The sequence below is a fragment of the Scomber japonicus genome, chromosome 14, assembly GCF_027409825.1.
Source record: "Scomber japonicus isolate fScoJap1 chromosome 14, fScoJap1.pri, whole genome shotgun sequence".
NCBI classification, from domain to species: Eukaryota; Metazoa; Chordata; class Actinopteri; order Scombriformes; family Scombridae; genus Scomber; species Scomber japonicus.
In genome coordinates this window covers 12,226,280-12,245,925 of record NC_070591.1, presented here as the reverse complement: position 1 = coordinate 12,245,925, position 19,646 = coordinate 12,226,280, and the positions used below count along the sequence as shown (strand labels likewise).

Sequence of the window (19,646 nt, the reverse complement as noted above, 5' to 3'; positions counted from 1 at the left end):
CATCTATGGGTTAGCTGCTCATAAAGAAAGTTTTATAAATGGAGAGTGCAGCCAGAGATTTATCAATACCATATTGATATTGTGATATGAAGTGTCAACTGGAATTTGGGTTGGTATGATGAACATTGTGAGGGTCTTCTTATTTTTCATAGCATCACATCACCCATCCATCCTTTAGCTTAAAGGAATAGTTCAACATTTTGGGAACTATACTTCTTTGCTTTCTTTCCAAGGGTAAGACAAGAAGATTAATACCACTCTCACATCTATCTGCTCAATATGAAGTGGCAGCTGGGAGATGAGTGGCCTTTGCGTAGCATACAGACTGAAAACAGGAGAAATAGCTAGCCTGGCTCTGTGCAAAGGTAATTAAATCTGCCTACCAGCACCTCTAAAGCTCATTAATTAACACATTTTTATTTGATTCTTTAATCCATACAAAAACCTTAAACCTCAAGTGTCATTTTTACACTTAGGTTTTTTATACAGAGTAAACAAAAGAGCTATAGTGTTAATTAATGAGCTTTAGTGGTGCTGGTAGGTGTATTTTGTTACTGTTGGACAGAACCAGTCTAATCTTTATGCTACGCTACGCTAAACCCCTCCTGGCTCCAGCCTCACAGATCATCTCATCCAACTCTATCTATTTATCATAGCTGAATGTTATTTATATTAGTGATAAGTCAGAGTTAGATAGTTAAATCATTTAGACGCTGGAAGTGGAATGCTTGAGGTCACAGCGCTTTAAGGTTCATCCTCTCTCTGAAAGACTTCCTCAGTTTGCTCCTCGGTGCAGGAACTGGACCAGGACCATGACTGGCTCTGACAAAGCCATGTTCACCTGTGGCTTCGGGGTTCTGGTACTCCATCTGCTGTACAGTGGGTGGAGGCTGACTTTGTGGTTGTACATCTAGGACGCCCAGCGGAGCATTTTTGCGGCTCAGGGCTCCTGCTCCTCCGGGGTTGTTCCGCTGGAGCTGCTGGATGATGGCAGAAAATTTGGCATCTAAAGACGGTCTGCCGGTTTTGGATTTTGTGGCTGGACGTGACATGCAAGAACCGGAGTTCTCCTTCTCCTGGTATGAGGGAGGCGGATGTTGATTTAAAGAAGGAGGGAGGGGAGGTCTGGCAGGGCGGGTGGGAGGAGCATGAGGCTCCCGATCAGGGGGAGGAGGTGGAGCACGCCGCTTCTTGTTACTGACGGATGGAGAGCTGGTGTTGGCGCCGGGGCTTGAACAAGGGGTGGAAGTTTTGCTATGTGACAGGACACTCTTCTGCACTAACACAGACTGGGATCCATCAAACAGACTGGACCAATTAGGCGTCTCCTTCTCCTCCTCATGACCAATTAGATAGCGGCCATCTGTCTCCTCAATCTTGTTGTGGATAATGTCTGTGATGCTCTCAAACTTGCTAGGTGAATTTATACCTGCAGGAAAACAAAATAAATTAATATAAAAAAAATACTCAAACAGATGAGTTAAATGTCTTGTTTGCATCTTTTTCCACGCTGATGCCTTATCAAAATGTAATGAAAATATATTAAAGTATCACAAAAGACAGACTTACATGAACCACTGTCAGACATTTTACATCAGCAAATTATCTACCTCTATCGAACTCACTTCAGCCACTCGTCCCAATTATTCTACTCACTGAGGTCGTTGTAAACAGAGTCTGCTTGCTTGGTGAGGAAGAGTGATGGTTTCCGTGGTGATGCGACCTCGATCTTCATTAGCTGGTCACAGCAGTGCAGCCACTGGCCTGGTTGTAAACAAGGAGATGCATGAGAGACACAGATAAAGGTTATACAATCTGTTCTTGTTAAGGGGAGTTTAGCTAAATATATGTGCAAATAATTTTCTAGCCCAAACAGACTGACGCGCACACACACACACACACACACACACACACACACACACAAACCTTTTATAGAAACACACAAACATGCTCCTGTTCTGTGTTTGCCACAGAAAAACAAACTCACTCTGATCATAGAGGTGCTGGTGGAGGGCTTCCAGCCAGTCTTCAAGCTCCTCCGCGGTGTCCGTGGTGAAGACGATGGTCTGAGCTCCCTCTGATGAAGGGTTGATGATGGACATACTCCTGGATTTCTGGCCTGCTGCCTCCTTCTCCATCACACGGATGCGAGTGCCCTGCAAAAGCAACACAGATAACTTTCAATAAGCTGAAAATGAGTTCTGCAGTACACAAATGAAAGCTTTATAGAAGATGAAGCACTAAGTACATTGCTGATACTGCAGAAGAAAATCAATTCAGCAGCAAAATACCCTAGATGCAAGCAAGACCTCAGTGAGTAATGTGTTATTCTCTATTTTAGCTATTTGGCAAGTGCTATGGAAACCCTAAACTGATTTATATTTAATCTAAAATTCCATTAACCAGACAGTGCAACTAAAAATAATGATATAGTGATAGTAATAACCTTCAAGTCTTTACATTTGTTTACTAATAAATACATTCAAACACAGATATTTCTTGAAAGCAGGTAACACAGTGAATATTTCAGTAAATCACCTTCAAGCACTCGTTTTATTACGTTGCTCCTGTGGTTAAGTGACCGATAATTTTCAATCAACGAAGCTCAACAAAAAAAACGAACTGGAATGAGTGTAGAAGGTGAAGGTCAAGACGTTTACTACTCTGTGTTACCTTGTTGATGGGTACTTTGAGAGTGGGCTGCACTTTAGCATCAATTTCTTCCGGGGTGAAATAACAGGAAAGAAAGCCGGCACTCAAGACACAGTAAAGGCTGCAGCAGCGGTGCATCCCCTCTACATTTTGCTGAAAATCAAAAAGAAAGACTCAGCACAAGTAAGGTAGTTTAACCTTACAATCAACTCGAGAGCTAATGATGATAATAATAACAGCAGCAGCAACAGCCAACTCACCTTCTGGCTCAGGTAGCCAGTCATCATGCTTTGTGTCATGCAGACAGGCTGGGCCACCAAACGGCAGCAGAGGTTGCCATAAAGTGGGAGCCAAGATGACCACTCAGCTGTGGAGATGAAGAGCAACAGTGGCAATAAATCCCGAAATATGGAGATCTACATATAAACTACTGCATGTTTAAAATCTATTGATAACTTTTTAGGTTGTCATGGTCTAGTGTTTAATATCAAATACACAGAATAGAGGCGAGAGAGTTTCCAGTGGTAATGGCATTTAACAGTAGCAGTAATCTCATAATATGCACTATGGACCTGAATACTAATGTACTGTGATGTAAAATCATACCAAACACTTACTGAAAAAAATTGAACTGGATGACAAAAAATAACCTGCCAGAGCACTTAATGTGAACTTTCCTATTCATTTAATCACTCGCACAAAAAGCAATCCAAGCTAAACTTCACTCATAGATTTAATGGTGTAAAAATATTGTATCATTATCCTAGTACTGAATCGAATTGGGAGCTAAAACGCTTTAATCCCTCATATCCCCTGATATTACATTTCCGTGCCTTTGTTTCTTACCATCTTGGAGGACAATGAGCGAGTGAGACTGAAAGCTGCCTTCAGCCTCACTCAGATCCAGAGTGGTGTAGGCCAGCAGGTTGTATTTAGCTCCGCTGGTTCAAGTAGAAACACACATAGAGCGCACAGAGTTTAGCATACTTTAAAGCATACTTAACCGAGTTACTTTCATTCCTTCTCTTCCCACAGCAGCCACAGCAAATTCATTCTTCACTCTAACCCGAACAATAAATAATAATAAAGATGTTGACATACAAAGACTCTTATCTCCATAACCCCAACATGTGCGCATAACCTATTTTATTTTTTCTACATTATCTCCTTGTTCAAAGGCCTAATGTACCACAGTGTCTCTCTCCCACTGAACAGGTGGTATGTATCGCTTACAGATGTTCAGTTGAGAGTGTAATTTAATTTTTTCTAAATACTGCTGAATGTGGTTTTCCACTCAAAAAAACAAGTAAAATTGTGGTGGGAACATAAAAATATAACACTTTTTTCAATAACACAGTCCAATGAATGGCACAAAAAATATTCTGTGAATGTGCTGTGGCTAAACATGCCAGTATTTATAACCTCAAATATTGTTGTAAATCTAATCTCAACACTCAATCAGTCTGATTTGTTTACAGACATGTTGTGAGAGTGTGCAGCTACACACATTGTTCCAGTAATAAGTCATAATCGAGTTAGTTCCCCAGCTGCAAAAAAAAAAAAAAACCCAAACCCCCAAGAGATCCATGAGTCTGTAAAGGGTTTTATGGGATTACACAATACATACGAGGGTATTGGGTTGTACTGCAGGAAGGTGTCAGGGTCTGGACTGTCCAGCAGAGGGCAGAGCTTCTTCCCAGCAGTCTTTCCAAAGGAGCTGCGGAGCTTCTTGGCCAGTTTCTTTGGTGTGTTTACCAAGGTGAGCTCTTCCTCCATGGCACAGCTCCACAGCTCCACCTTCAGCTCAAACATAGGACCTGCGTCTTTACTGTCAGTAGGAAACATTTAAATCAGGATATCCAAATTAAAATATATACACATAAACTCTGATTCATCAAGCTAGAAATAATTCAAAAGAAACTACAGAAAGTTAAAAAGTTCAATCTTATTTACTGCTTATTGAATACATGCAAGCATCACTTACAAGACAGTGACTCCTTCAAAGCAGATATCAGTGACTGATCGGTCCACCACCACCATCTCTGTGTCAAACACCTCTGAGCCGATCTGCAGCAGACAGAAAACCGCCACCCGACGAGAACCTGCAGACACACATGTTAAAGAAGCAAGCATTCATAAAATAACATGGAGGTGAAACTAAACAGATAGTTATGAATGGTAATAAAAAGGATAAACTCACTCCCTCTGTTGTTAAAGTGATCCGAGTCCCTCCACATCATAGGAATACGCAGACCTGCATCACAAGTAAGAAGAACCAGTTTATTTCCACACTTTTGTTTTATTTTAAATCTTTATTTTTAATATTATTATAATTATTTATTTTTTTCTATTTCATAGTTACTTGTTTTTAATTTAAATAGGTAGAGGCCCTGTATAAGCCCTTTTGGGTTTCTTGCTGCTACCTTGCACCTTTCTTTTGTTGTTACTCCTTTATCTTTTTCTTTTGTCTTATTATTGTGCAAAATAAGAACTTCAAACTTCTAAAATGCTCGGTTTTGTGAAAATGAATTAAAAAGTTATGAATAAAAAAAAGTTGTTACAATTTGTCCTAATTTTGTGCTTATATTGATTCTGTCTACTTCAGTGCTGAATGATCTTAGATAAAAGGAAAGCAATCTTACCAGTCAGTGCGATTGTTCCATTACACGGCACACGATCATCTGAAAGTGGATCTGAAAATCTGAAATGACATGTGTTGATAAATTCACTTCACTACAAAACAATGCTTCAGTAAATCAATGAAATGAATCACTGCTTTCTAATCCTTGCATAGCTTTCAATTGCAATTTTTTCACTCAAAGATGTAACTTAACTTAATCTCAGACAGTATTTTGTTGGTAATGTGCACTAAAGCTATTAAACAAGTTCTTCTGTCCTACACTGAACCTTTACAGACATTTTCCATCTTTACCCAATCTTGTCCTGCTCCTCTTTCTTCCTCTGCAGCTGGCTGAAGTAAGCCTTGATCCTGGCGTTGCAGGTCTGCAGGTTCTTGGAGGCGTTGAGAACCTGGTCTCTCTTACTGCAGGCGAGGAGCAGCTTGTAGGCACCCTCTCGCATTCGTATCTCAAAGTCCAGCTTTTCTTGAAGGTTTGTGTTCTTCGTGGAGATAACATACAAGTTCATAATTATCAAATTAATATGTTCTATGCTAGGGGAAAAAAAACACTACAGAGAGGTACATCAATACAGATCAGCGGCTATCTAGTATCTATGATGCTTTAATATGTCGTACAATAATGCAAGATGAAAATGATGAGAGCCAACATGAATATTTTGCTAAAATGGAGTTGGAGTGAAGTTGTCTTTGAATGTCGTTTGGGGCAAAAGAAAAAAAATCCCTTCAAGTGTTAAAGATGTTAATAGCATTTGAAATGTTACTCGTGCACAAAGTGATGCACAACAAAGATGCTCCCAAACCTGTTACAGTGCATTTCAGTTTAGGTAGCTCTGAGTTTCTTGCAATTGAGTATATGTAAGACAACAGCATAATTAAAGGCTTAAAGGAAATGTGATCTTACTTCTTTGAACTTCTAGTGCTGAATATACAAATGAACAATATACCATCACAAGATGATGGCATCACAATTCATTTAACTGTTACATTTGTGCCAAACTTATTTTTAATCACACAAAAGCAACTTTTTTTGTGGAAGAGGATGAGATGAGATGATCTGTGGAGCAGAGAGGTTAGGGGAAGTACCGGGGGTTTCATAATGTTATCACATATATGCAATGACAGTAAGTAAGTACATGATTTGCTGCAGATCTTATGGAGATATGGATGGCAAAGATTGAACATGGAAATGTATGGATTGCATGCTCCAAAGCGGGCAAGTGTCTATAAGTGTAGTTCTAGCAAACATATTAATGGCTTAAATGGAGTATGATGATGTCTGATATAATTAGGTCAAAAGAAATCTTACACTGAATTCAAAATACCATCTTTTCATTTAATTTGGAGATTGTCAAGTGGAGTTGACAATTATATTAATATTTGTTTAAGGTATACAAACATCATCATTCTCCACAGTTAAAAAATATGCACCTGCAGCTTCTTAGAAATCTGTCGTATGTACAACAAATTCATATCCTCTACTATCTGCAGCGTGTCATTCAGAAGACTTGGGCATCGTCTCATGCTTGTGGCCTGAAAAGGACATTAGTTTGAGCGGTGTTAAGAGCAGAAAAACCAGCATTCATTATTGTTGTTCTGGAGATGCTTAGCAACGAGACACAGTGCAGTAAGTAACACAGCTCTGGTTTCAGGGGAAGTGAATAAAAGGCGTTATTGCATTGTTGAAGAACTGGCTCCCATTGTTATCCCAAGGAAGCAGCTAATGGTGACATCTGTTGTGTGCAGTGTTGGAGAGTAACTGGTTACATGTAACGGCATTAAGTGATTTAATTTCAAAATAAATGTAATTGTAATTTGTTACAGTTACAGAGAAAATTGCAGTTACTCATGAAAATGTTGATGATTATAGAGGAGGTTACATCTGAAGTCAGACCTTTAAGATTTTGCTCAGGAGGAGAGTTTTTTCCTCCATGTTTAAATATTTAACATGTTACAGAATACATATATTACTGTTTTTAATGTTTTGAAATCAATATTTTTTAAATATTTTGTAAATAAGTCATGACGTGGGCTTAAATGATGTCACAATACCAATTAAGCCCATGTCAGACTTTTGACTTTTTTCATCAAACATCTTTTTTCTTATTCCAAAATCTAATCTAATCTAAACAGTTATTTGAGCATAGCGAAGCGAATAGTTGTTAACGTAGTAATGTAAGATATAAAAGTAGAAAGCTGTGTATATAAAATCTGGTTAGCATCGCTGCACTTTGGACCCTCACTGTCATTACGACGCAAGAGTTCACAGCAAAAACATACAAAGACCACTGTAGTATCTCCTTCACCCATACCTCTGTTTGAAGGAATAAGACACTCTGTCGTATTTTCTTCCTTTTTATCTCCATTGCCACCTCGGAACCGGCCGATATTACCGACCTGGAGCTGCTCCCGTGTCGCTTGGATGTTTGAACGTCCCGCTGCTCCTCCATGTTTCTCCGTCTATTCGCTCCAACGTGACAATATCCAACGCCCCTTCAAACGGACGGGGGGCGGCTCGATTTGTGTCACGTTTTCTGCCGTCATGAAAATATCGTAAGTAAACACAACAGCTAAACCTCGTTCAAAATGATCAATACACGTACAATACAGATAACTACACTATTAAGAAAAGTGTTAAACATGTACTACAAATGAATAACCTTTAAAAACACTGAATTTGTTTTACTAGAATAACTCCCAACCAACCTTAAAACGAACTGAGTTAAAGTTGAACACCGAATTAAAAGCCAACTATTGCGAAGCAGCCTACCACTACTACTGCTAAAATCACAAAATGTTAGATAAATAATAATAATGATGATATAATTGCAGAGTCAGATGTACAGTTCAAAAATAAATATGAAACAACGCTCCGCCCTTCCAGACGGTACTTCCACTGATTTAAAACGAATGCTTTCACGCAGACAGGGAGGGAGCGTCATTACGTCACCGTCCCAGACAAAACAGGAGCGTAACGTTTGGAATTTTTAAAAAAAGAAAAAAGTAACGTTTGGAATTTTGAATTTTTTTACACATTAAAGAAGAGTTTTTTAAGCTTTTATTTTGGGTGCAAGTATAAATATATAATATTATTTTAATTAAGATTATTAGTCTGCAGCATATAACATGTTTAATTCTCACTTTTATATGTTTAGTCATCATTTTCACTGTCAGTAACTTGAAATGCAAATATTGGCTAATAGAGATGTAAGTAGGTTTTTAAAATGTAATTTACTTTTTGATCCCAAAACTAGCTGGAAAGGTTATACTGTTATGTTTTATTAATAACAATGGCTTGATATTGAACAATCTGACACTACTGACGAAATGTATCATTCACGCATCTAAATGGAGGAAAATTAAAACCTAATGTTTCTGTTTTTTAAAAGGGACCTTGTGGACAATAATTATTAACCTAATGAGTTTATGAAAACTTAAAATATTTGATGATTATATAGAGCAACGTTGTAAGACTGCAGACTAATTAGCCTACTATTATTCTTTTTTTCTTTTTTTTTAATGTATTTATTTTCTGTTATTATTTACATTATTATACTATTGCAACATCCAACGCCTATTTAAGCTGAGAAGTCCTTTAGCTCCAGCCAGGGCATCCTCTGTAGTTTAACTGCGCGTCCTTCAGCACACAATGCCTACATTTTCAGCATTGAATATAATGCACGCTGCGCAGTCCAGCTGATGGCAGCCTACAGCAGCAAAAGACCCTGAAACGTGTTCAGTGAAACCAGGAAACCCGCCCACCCGGTTCTGGATGACATGGACTTCTGGTCGTGTTGGAAGCATCCATGGTGGGAAGTGTAGACGCAGGCGCTGCTGAGGATGGACTATGTCAAGCTAACCACAAAACACAAGTTATCGGAAGTGACTATATCTACGAAATTAAAAGGCTTCTGAAAACTAAATTGAGATGAGACCCATATATAATCCTCTGACCCAGTATGGTATTATATGTGCACCTCCCCCGTGATAAGCTGTATATTCCTGTAACCTATTTCATCCTGCATTTATCAGGATGTTACCTACCTTGCGCAACTGCAGCCTATTCATAGCCCATGATCGTGTCAGTGAAAACTCGTGTAGGTAAGTTTAACTTCAGTTCTTTTAGCCAGCTTTGTCCACACTGTGGCCTCATGATTTTCTTGATTTACTCACTTTAAGATTTACCTCATGCCCATTTGAGCTTCATTTTTATAAGTCAATAATTTTACTGTGACATTTTGGGTGGCAAAACAATGCCCAATAAAGATAATTAAATATTTTTAAAAAAATATTTTCTTCTGAACTAGACAAGGCAAGAGGGACACAGTGTATAAGGACAACATTAACCAGTTATTCTATTTTGTTTATCTGCGGCACAAAAAAAATCACATGTATTGATGTCAAATCATCTTCAACAGTTTGACAGTTTTTATAGGAATCTGAACACAGTGAGAGAATCTACACAAACATTGTTTGTACAAGACTTTATGGAACTCAAATGTGGGTCAAATAACAAAGCCTAAAATGTATCTATTCCTCTTTGAGAGATTAAGACATTAGTACATCTTAATTATAATAACATTTTTGGAAAAAGTGCCATTATCACTTTATTATTGGTATCATATTATTTTCATTTTACTATTCATGTTACTATTTTTAAAGCAATTGTTTCATTTTTATATGGAATATTGTCATCTGTATTATTATTTTTGTTTTGTTGTGTTGGGGCAAGGTGTGCAATAGTTCCTCAGACAAACCCCACTAGATTATATATTTTTTAATTTTAATCAGAATCTGTTCATATGCAAGTATGCAGCACAACCACCAAAACCACCAAATCACACACACTACTCATAACTGAATTAACATGAACACACACACTAGAGATGGACAGATGAATTCACAACAAATTCATTCTATAGCAGTTGTGCTGTAACTGGATATTCGAGGATAATAGATGGAACATCAGTGGAGGATGTTGAAGTCTGTGGTTCCACAGTTATGATCTCTGTACACCCCCCCCCCCCCCCCCCCCCCCACACACACACACACAGATGACTGCCCACTTAGCGGCTGATTCTGCCTGATGTTTCTTCCCATTAACAGGGAGTTTTTCCTTGGCACTGTTGCAAAGTGCTTGCTCATGGAGGAATGCTGGGCCTCTTTAAATTAAATTAAATAGTACGGTCTAGACATACTCTATGTGTAAAGTGCCTTGAGATGACTTTTCTGGTGATTTGGCACTATATAAATAAATATTGATTGATTGATTGATATATTAACCACACAACAAATGAAATTTTATCAGAATATAATACATATTTTGTAAATCCCATTTCATTATAGACTAAAACCGACGTAATTTTATTTAGAAGTTAAGACAGGAAGTGGTGTTGACGCTGTCTTTACGACGTCAGTACGCTTTCTGCTATCGCTGAGCAACCGCGGGAGAGAAGGCCGACTGCAGCAACGGCAGGGCTGGGCTCCACACACACAAACACACACACACACACCTTCAACAGCGACACACACCCGCAGAGACCAGGGTAAGTGGGCGATAACATTTCACTTTTATTCTGTAAAACTCGAGAAAAACAGTGATGTGCTTTTAGCTAGGCAGTTGTCGACTGCTAGACTCAAGTGAAGTTTAAGGCGGTGGGGTGAAAAAATAGATAGAGTCGCTTTTCTGCTTTTTTCCCCCTATACTGCCCATCTATTGATGATTGTGGGGTATAGCAAATATTGTCCGGGGTGACACGACATATTTTAGAGATTCTCACATTAAAATACTCAAGTGTGGATTTGAAATTTAGGCTGTAATTATTATAATAAGCCGATTAAACACCCCTAGTTATGCTTATAGCGGCTCCACAGAGACTCAGTGTTGGCTAACTGGATGGCCACAGACACACCGAGCGGCTCCACTATTGTCAGCAGCAGCAGCAGCAGCAGCATGACCAGCCTGCCCTACTCCACCTTTGTTTCCTCTATACAAATACCAGCTACATTTGCCCCCTTTTACTGCCACTATTATCTGTTACTGACCTGCTTTTTTTTTTTTCTTTTTTTTTTTTTGCTATTAGTTGCATCCCCTCTGTAGCCACACCGAGGCTATCGAGACAGGATGCACATCAATGAAGGGTCGGTCACATTGAATGCTTTTTTTTTGTTTATCTCATTGGAAAACATACTAGCCCCCGGGGGTGGGGGGGCTGGGGGGTGCTCTTTTGTGTCTATTTATATTGTCTGAAGGGTAGATTATATATGAGTAGATATTTCACTGTATATGCTGTGGCTGTTCCCGATGCCGGCACCCCCCTCCTCTTCTTCTTCTGTGTGGGGGCTTTGTTTTCGTGGGGCAGATGTAAGCTGGCCTACATGCATCCGCTCTCTTTGTGTTGAGTTTGATTTTTGCTGTCATCATCACATAAGATGCAAAACTTTTGGGGAAAAGCAAGATATGTGTTTTAAATGCAATAAGATAGCTTAAATTACCTTCAAGATCCCTTTTTTTGTTGCATTTTTTAATAATCAATCAATGCTCAGGGAATACTGCTACTATATTCATAATTTAGATTTGTGTAATTATTCTCTAATTATTTAATAATAGTCAAAATGTTAGTGGCAAATTCATGAACTTACAACTGGCCTTCTAGTGGCCTGATTGTTTTTATTCATCTTGATAATTCCTCATAATTGCATCTAAAGGCGACCACTGAAGATGCATTCCTGACTTGGCTTTATAACAAGGTTGTCTGTTCACATACTAGTGGACTGAAATCTTCTTGGAAAGGGCTGGAGAGCAGGACATCACTAGAGTCTTAGTCTCCTCCTCCCTCAGCTGTAAGAATTCAAATTTCTTTGGACCGTAGCCACAGAATGTGCACATAATACCATCCAGTCCTTTTTTTCCATTTTCTCCCATTTATACTCTGTCTTTTCCTCTCCTCTCTCCGTCTTGTCATCTGCAGACTGTGGTCAGTGGTGGCAGGCTGCTTGGCTCTACAGGCGGTTGCTTTAAAAAAAATAACTGTGTCAGTGTCACAGGACAAGTTGCTGCACTCTCGGAGAGGAAAGAACGCAGCAGCAATGTCCCAGCTAGCCTGCCTCCATTTGCGTCCAGTGACACAGTTACAGAGCAGATAGGACAGGAAGCCTTAAAGGACAGGTTCACTATTTATTCCAGTCTGGCTGAAAACAACATCAGGTGACCATGTGAACACTTTAAGAGGGTTTTTCTCAGTGTAATCATTCCTCGTGTTTGTACTGGCTGTTAAAAGACTACTTTCAAATGTGCTTTCAATGTAAATGATGGGGGTCAAATCTACAAGGCTCCTTCAGTGTAAAAGGAGGTGTTTTAAGTTTATCTGAAGCTCATATGAAGCTTCTTTATTTCCTTCCTGTAATCATTCCTCTTGTTTCAGTGTAAGTGATGGGAGACAAAATCCACATGTTCATGGAAAAATGTATTTAAAAGTTTATCTGAAGCTTACATGAGGATTCAGTAATCCGTCTGAGTAATCAAGTGGATATCTGCCACATTTTTCAGTGTAAGTGATGGGGGTCAAGATCCACAGTGTGTCCACATAGTCATTTTGTGGAAAAAACGCATTTAGAACTTCATCTGAAGCTTATATGAGGCTTCAGTAGTCAGTTTGAGTTATCAAGTGGATATCTGCCACATGTACAGTCTTTTTAGCATCAGATTCACTCTTTTTGTTTCCCTGTTGAGCTGTGGTCTAAGTTTAGTAACAAAAACAGGGACTTTGGCTCTAAAAAGAACATTGAAAGATATCTACTTATTTGAAAAATTTGGGAGACTGAAGCTTCATATCAGCTTCAGAAGATTTTGACCCCCATCACTTGCATTAAAAGTGCATGATGCAATGATTATGGCGAGAAAATGTGGTCACCTGACTGCTGTTTTCTGACCTTCAATAAACAGAAAGACCACTCTCTGACTATTAACATGTGACAGATCATAACAAAGTGAAACCCTGCTTTCCTATCCTCCACAACTCACTTATATCATCTGTCCTTAATCACTTTGATGGGGTCTCTGGTTCAGTGTCATAGATCTTATGATGACCTAGTGGTCAACAGTTTCCCTCAATAATAAGACCCTTTCTTCTGTTTGGGCTGCAGACTTTGTTGTCCGGCCTGCCCGCAGCCATTGTGTATAGTAGGAAGTTTAGGAAGTGAGTTCATTTTTACTTCAGTACTCAGGGAGGGTTATTTGTGACTGAGAACAACATAGACTGGAGCTCAATATTCAACTGTATTCTTGATGTTTGTTTTTTATAAAAATGTTGTTGTACCACAGTGTCTCTGGCTAAAAATAGTGGTGAATCTCACTTCTGTAATCTGCCAGAGTAGAAATGTTTAAGAAGGTTATGAGAGTCAGATGGCTATGCCTGGTTGAAGCGCCGGCTTGTGTGCAGAAGTCAAAGGAAGGCAGTAAAAGAAAAGAAACGAGGGGTGGGGGATAGAAAAAAGTCTGCAAGAAGGAAACACAGAGAGACAGCTAGAGTAAAAAACAACAAAATAAGCTCGGAGCAATTTATATACATAATCATCAGCCTCTCCCTTGTTATGGAACATCAAGGGTGCGTCTGGAGGTTTTTTTTTTTTCTTTCTACATTTCGACTTCCCAAAATGAAAAGAGTGACCTTCACATCTGTTTTGGGGTGTAACTTACTCCCCTCTGAGTTTCCGTGTTTTTTCGTGCCTTTTTTTTCCACACTGCAGATATTGATCTTGTATTTGGGCAGTTTCCATTTTCATCTCTCCTCTTTGCCAGGCTCTCGGCCCCCCCCCCCACACCCCTCTCGATCGTCCTGTTGTGCTAACGCTGATGTTTTTTCTTCCCTCCTAAGTGCCAGTGTGGATTTCAGTGTGAGAGAGTTCACTATTTTTGTCTGCTGCTGAGGCTGAGTGAGGCTATTGCTGTGGGCAGCATGAATGTTGGTGCCATAATCAACGTGGCAGGGTTGGTCAGATACTAATGTTCCCAGTTAGAGGGTCATTCACGATCTCTCACCAGGGCAAACCTATACTGGACACTGTGTCCGCTTCGGCTCTGTGCAGGCCCCATAACTTAGTGATTGACTCATATATAACAGTCTTATTATACAACAGTGCTGTGGAGGGTAGATGTATTAAACCTTTCTGTAAGAATAGAGTTTGTTGAAAACATTTTAAGTACATACATTCAGAAAAATACTGTGTTTATTACTAAAAAGTGTTATTGAACAGATCTAAGTTAAAGACATTTATTAAAAAAACTTGTAAAAAAAAACTTCAAGAAAGTGAACTGAGATTATACTTTGTATTCTTATATCAAACACAAATCATATTTAAAAGGTATATTAACTTAAGTCTAATATAGAGCTGTAACTTATGTTTTTTTCATGATTATTTACACTACTGATTGTTTTCTTGCTTAATTATTGAAATGTCAGAGAATAGTGTAAAAATGCTCATTTCCTATATGTCCAAGGTGATGTTATAAACAACCAACAGTCCAAATCCCAAAGTTATCAGATGTACAATGAAGCAGAAAAGCAACAAATCTTTATACTGGAGTTCTTTTTGTTTTTTAATTTTAGCTTTAAAATGATTCAGATCTATCTATCTACCTACCTACCTACTTAGTACCTAGTAGTCAATTAATCAATTAGTTGATTGACAGAAGATTAATCGCACCCTTCCAGCTTCTAAAATGTGAATATCTTCTGCTTTCTTCGTCTTCTGTGACAGTAAAATAAATATCTTTGAATTATGGACTGTAGGTCGGTACAAATAAAGACATTTTAGGAGTTTGGGAAACACTGATTGGCACTTTACAAACCAAACGTTTAATCTTGTCATAATGAATGAAATAGATAGATACAAACACAAGGTTACGTCCTGTCATTGCACGGCTCTATTGCACATTCAGTGGTCAACAATTTATAACAGATTAATCAGTAATGCAAACAGTCAGAAGTTGCAGCCCTACTGTACTATAATACTTCTTCTCCTATTATTTTGATGTTTCATATCAGTTTGCTAATGCTTCCTCTGTTCCTCTGAGAAAGCTGCATACAGAAACTTGCTTATCTGAACACATCTGAAAAATGTTTTGCACACACGCTTTGGAGAATTAATCACATGCACTGAAAAAGACTATGCTGCAGGGCATGTGCTTCATTAATTCTCTTGGATTATTAATAATCTATTTTTTTTATTATCTCTTCATCAGTAGGAGCTTGTTTAGACTGCTGGTTTCCCCCCTCCTCTCTCCCTGTTAGTCCCCTTGAAGAATAATAACTTTACTTTCTCAGACAGCGCTGAAGGGCAAGCTGCTGTATGTTGTTATTTCTCACTCTGTACAGTTCTTGATGTCCTTGTAGTGTAGGTTTTCCATATGTAGGTCTGTGGGTCATGTGGTGCTCAGAGGTCACGGAGCATCTGGTGGGTTTGTGTCTTAAAGGCCTGGGCTTGCGCCGTGTGCTGTGTATGCTAATAACAAAGAGAATGGGCGAGACGGATGCTGGCTAAACGGAGGTGTTTGCTTGTTTGTTCCTCTCGCCAACTGCTCATGTGACACGCCTTTCAGCACCATATGGTCTTTTCTGCTGCATGTGCGAACGACATTAACACATATATGGGTCAGTGACAAATAAGGGTCGGCAAGATGAGCAATTCAAAAAACATGTAAGACTGAATGCTCCTGAAAATGTCAAATGGTGTAACCACAAAAGAATGATAAATATGAAATATTTTATCCACCTACAGTGTATTTAAGTGTGCGTATACAAAACATTTAATTTTAAAACATCAAATGAAAAGACAAAGTACTGCTGCATTTAAATTGTTATGCATTTTGTCAATATTGAGATGAACACATCTGGAATAAAATTGTTTAAAATTGTCTTGCCTTAAAGAGATCTTTTCTAAGAAGTATAGTTTGGAAACAGGGTGGGTCAGTGACAGATAAGGGTTGGCAAGATGAGCAATTCAAAAAATATCATAAAAAATTGTTTTAAAAGCAGCATCTAGTTTGTCAAAATGTGCTCCTCCTACTTGCAAACAATTGTGTTTAAGTTATTTACTTACAAAGTGAAGTTTCAGCACATTTGAGGTTGTTAAGTGACGCTAATGATTTATTATATCCCTGCGTAGTGCTCGATCCTGTCAGAAGAGATTAATGGTGGCGTTGTCTCTATCAGGCTGCATAAATTATAACTATTCAAAACGTACTGTTCAGCACCATTAATTACTTTTCATTTTCCCTTCTTTTAAAAACATGTTTCCATTTAAATGTAATCTCACTCTTCCAGGATTCAGATTTATAAAAGTGTGACCCACTTTAGTCAAACTTAAGTCTTTTTTTTCTCTCTTCTAATTCGATCCATATCACCATGTCTTTGTGGTCGGACACACGTCACTTCACCTGCACATTACAATGAAAGTCCCAGCTGCAGTGTCCATCTCTCTGAGCTTTGTTTGGAGGCTGGAGGAGCATCCTTAGCTTGTCTCAGGCTGTTAAACTACATCCAGCATCAGGTCTCTTAATGAGCCCTTACGATGACCAATGCAAAGTACAGACATGCTGCTCTTAACGGATTTACGTCTCCCGCTGTACTTGAGGTTTTTCTAGACAAAAATTACTATGTTGAATTAAGCTTTGAGGCACTAAAGGGAAAAAGGTTTTTGGACAGAGGTTTTAGGAAGTCAGCAGCAACAGAATTTGATTTCTGAGTGCAGCAGTCTTTGCTTTGTTATTCTTTATTTATGAGGAGAGGTAAAGTAGGCCAACTTGATTCAAATGTCAAATGAAATCAAACATGTACAGTCTGATTTCCCCCCACAGCAGCCATACTCTGCCCCTTAGAGCACTCTCAAGTTTAGACCAGGAACATTTCACATATGCTGTATTATTGAAATGTTCCACAACATCTTCTGTGACTGACTGGCTGCCCTATAGAGTTTTATTTAACACAGATATTAGGTTCACACATAAAACACAAACATTAAGTTTAAAGAGGGGCGTCAGCATCACACACAATTAATTTTTAGCCTTACACATGCCCACTTTAATGTTATTACAGTGTACAACCAGACTGAGAAGACTTTTAAACTGAATAAAAATATTATTTTAGACATAAGACTGATCACTGGCCAAAAAGCAACAATACAAAGCTGTTGAGTTTGTTATAAGTGCCTGGTGTAAGTCCACTGTGAGGAGTTCAGTGTGAAACAACAGACTGTATTACACTATCTTCTCTATTTCTAGACTTTCATTTGTGTAAATCTTCAGTAGACAGAGCCATCAGGGACTAGAAAAACCCTTTGTCTGTCTCTGTCTCAGTCTGTATGTCCAGAGGTTGCTCGAATCTGTTTCCTAGTCTGTTCTTTGTACCCCTCGGGGTCTGGAGGCTCTCCTGCTCCCAGAGCACCTCTGAGACCGATTCAGTCTCCTTTTGTCTATTAATTGACTTTGATGTGAAAGTCCTGACCTTGCATCGGCATGTTTAAGAGAATAGGCTCCTGCCTGGTTGTTTTTCTTGTCCTTTAATCTACTTCCCTTTTATTGGTTTTACCACACATGACCTTTGCCCTCTTTTTGTTGCCAAGCTGCAGTATTGGTTTCAATATTTATAGCAGAACCCAACTGTCTGTCCTCAGTGTTGATACTTTTTTTTATGTTAGCAACACCTTTTTATGAAGCCTAATGAATGATTATATTTTACTTGATTAATAAATGGTGAAAAGTAAATCAGAGAAAACAGAAAATATTCACATTTGAGAAGCTGGAACTAGACAATCTAAACTTTTTCCTCTTGAAAACATACTCAAAATGATTAAAACATTGATCAGTATAGTTGGTAATTGAATCAATAGTTGGCTACTAATCGACTTATCGTTACAACATCTTGTCTACTAAGCCACCCAGCACTGCAACTAATTCATATTTTCATTATTATGATTAATAAGTTGATTATGTTTCTTGATCATTGAATTAGTCGTTTAAAAAATGTCACAAAAAATAAATCACTGTTTTGGCTCAAAATGATAAAAAAATGAACAGAATGGTTGGTAATTGATTTGATAGTTGGCTACTAATCTATTTAACTAATCATTGCAGCTCTAAAGTAATCTCTGCTGTTGTGCCTTTCCAATGCACTTCAAATAAATCCCTTCAATCAGGTGGAAAATGGTGAAAAGTAAATCACTGTTTGCCAAAGTCCAAGATGCTACCTGAATGTCTTGTCCTGACCAAGAGTCCACAAGCCAAATATATTCAGTATACCATCATAGAAAACAAGAGGAAACTGAAAATATTCACATTTTAGAAGCTTGCAACAGAGAATTTGGACATTTCAAAAGTATCAAAATAGTTGGTAATTGATTTGATAGTTGACTACTAATCAATTCAACTAATCACTGCAGCTCTAAAGTATCTCTGTTGTTTTTCACTGCACTTCCAAGAAATTCCTTCAATCAGGCAGAGCACCCAGCATCATGATATATTCCCCTCAGACTTTTCTTTTTAATAGCATTTAAATCACTACACTTACTGCAGCCAAAGGGGTCTATCACTATCACTGCTGCTGCTGCTGCTGCTGCTCCAGCTACTTAAGCTGCCTCGTACTATTTATATCCAAACAATCAGGTTCTGATGCTGCTGTAAACAGAAAGTGCATCAGAGGATTTCTCTAGGGGAAAGACCGAATAGATGCAGAACAGCCTAAAAGCTTTATTGAAGATATGATATATAACAGCATCATTTTTTTTTTTTTTGTCATTACTACTTCTCATACGTGTTGCATGCAGGGAGTCACTTAAAACCCTTAAACAGGCAACGTGTGCCAGGTGATACATACATACATTTATTTATACCTTTATAGGGGCAACGTATCCTGGTGGAGATACAACTCATAAAATCCAAAATATCCAAAATATTTTTTAAATTATTAGTGGAAATGTTTACATAGGTGCAAATGAGATAACTAGTAACATCAAAGTAAATAAAAAGAATAATTAACATCTCATTTTCCTCTCCTGCCTTTGTTTAAGGGTTAACTTAACATGGAACTTTATGAGTTTTATATTGTGGCCGCACTGAGATGAAACTTCATTTTTACAACGTGAGGCAGACAACCACACCCTTACGAAGGATAAGTTTGGCTCTTCATCATGAGACCTTGTGGAATTGAGTGTGACCAGAGTATGAGTCGCCTCTCTCTCTCTCTCTCTCTCTCTCTCTCTGTCTCTCTCTCTCTCTCTCTCTCTCTCTCTGTCTCTATCTATCTACTCCTCTCTTCCTCTCTCTCCCTCCTCCTCTCTGCTGCTTAGCATGTGGCATGTT

General features: G+C 38.5%; 2 protein-coding genes across 2 annotated transcripts in view; one reads left to right on the top strand and one right to left on the bottom strand.

The window, feature by feature from the left end:
* Positions 1-546: 546 nt before the first annotated feature.
* rtkn2 (rhotekin 2) lies at positions 547-7,740 on the bottom strand. The gene is made up of 12 exons (XM_053333063.1): positions 7,603-7,740; positions 5,585-5,772; positions 5,295-5,353; positions 4,853-4,906; positions 4,637-4,754; positions 4,280-4,480; positions 3,499-3,593; positions 2,913-3,019; positions 2,674-2,805; positions 1,988-2,156; positions 1,657-1,764; positions 547-1,429 (listed from the first exon to the last, which is right to left on the bottom strand). Exons 1-12 carry the CDS (start codon positions 7,738-7,740, stop codon positions 735-737), a joined length of 2,064 nt encoding a protein of 687 aa, XP_053189038.1. The 3' UTR covers positions 547-734.
* Positions 7,741-10,790: 3,050 nt separating this feature from the next.
* Positions 10,791-19,646, top strand: part of cep170aa (centrosomal protein 170Aa) — a 42,274-nt gene continuing 33,418 nt past the window's right edge. Inside the window, exon 1 of the mRNA XM_053332764.1 lies at positions 10,791-10,836. The gene's annotated coding sequence lies outside the window, so the exon portion shown is untranslated. The remainder of the gene's footprint in view (positions 10,837-19,646) is intronic.

Bases quoted from the DNA above. Each gene is read 5' to 3' on its own strand.
- rtkn2 (XM_053333063.1), bottom strand. From the start codon at position 7,740: ATGGAGGAGCAGCGGGACGTTCAAACATCCAAGCGACACGGGAGCAGC. The intron at 4,755-4,852 runs GTGAGTTTATCC...GTGTGTCTGCAG, and splicing joins TCACTTTAACAACAGAGGGA to GTTCTCGTCGGGTGGCGGTT. The intron at 2,157-2,673 runs GTAACACAGAGT...TTGCTTTTGCAG, and splicing joins TCAAAGTACCCATCAACAAG to GGCACTCGCATCCGTGTGAT.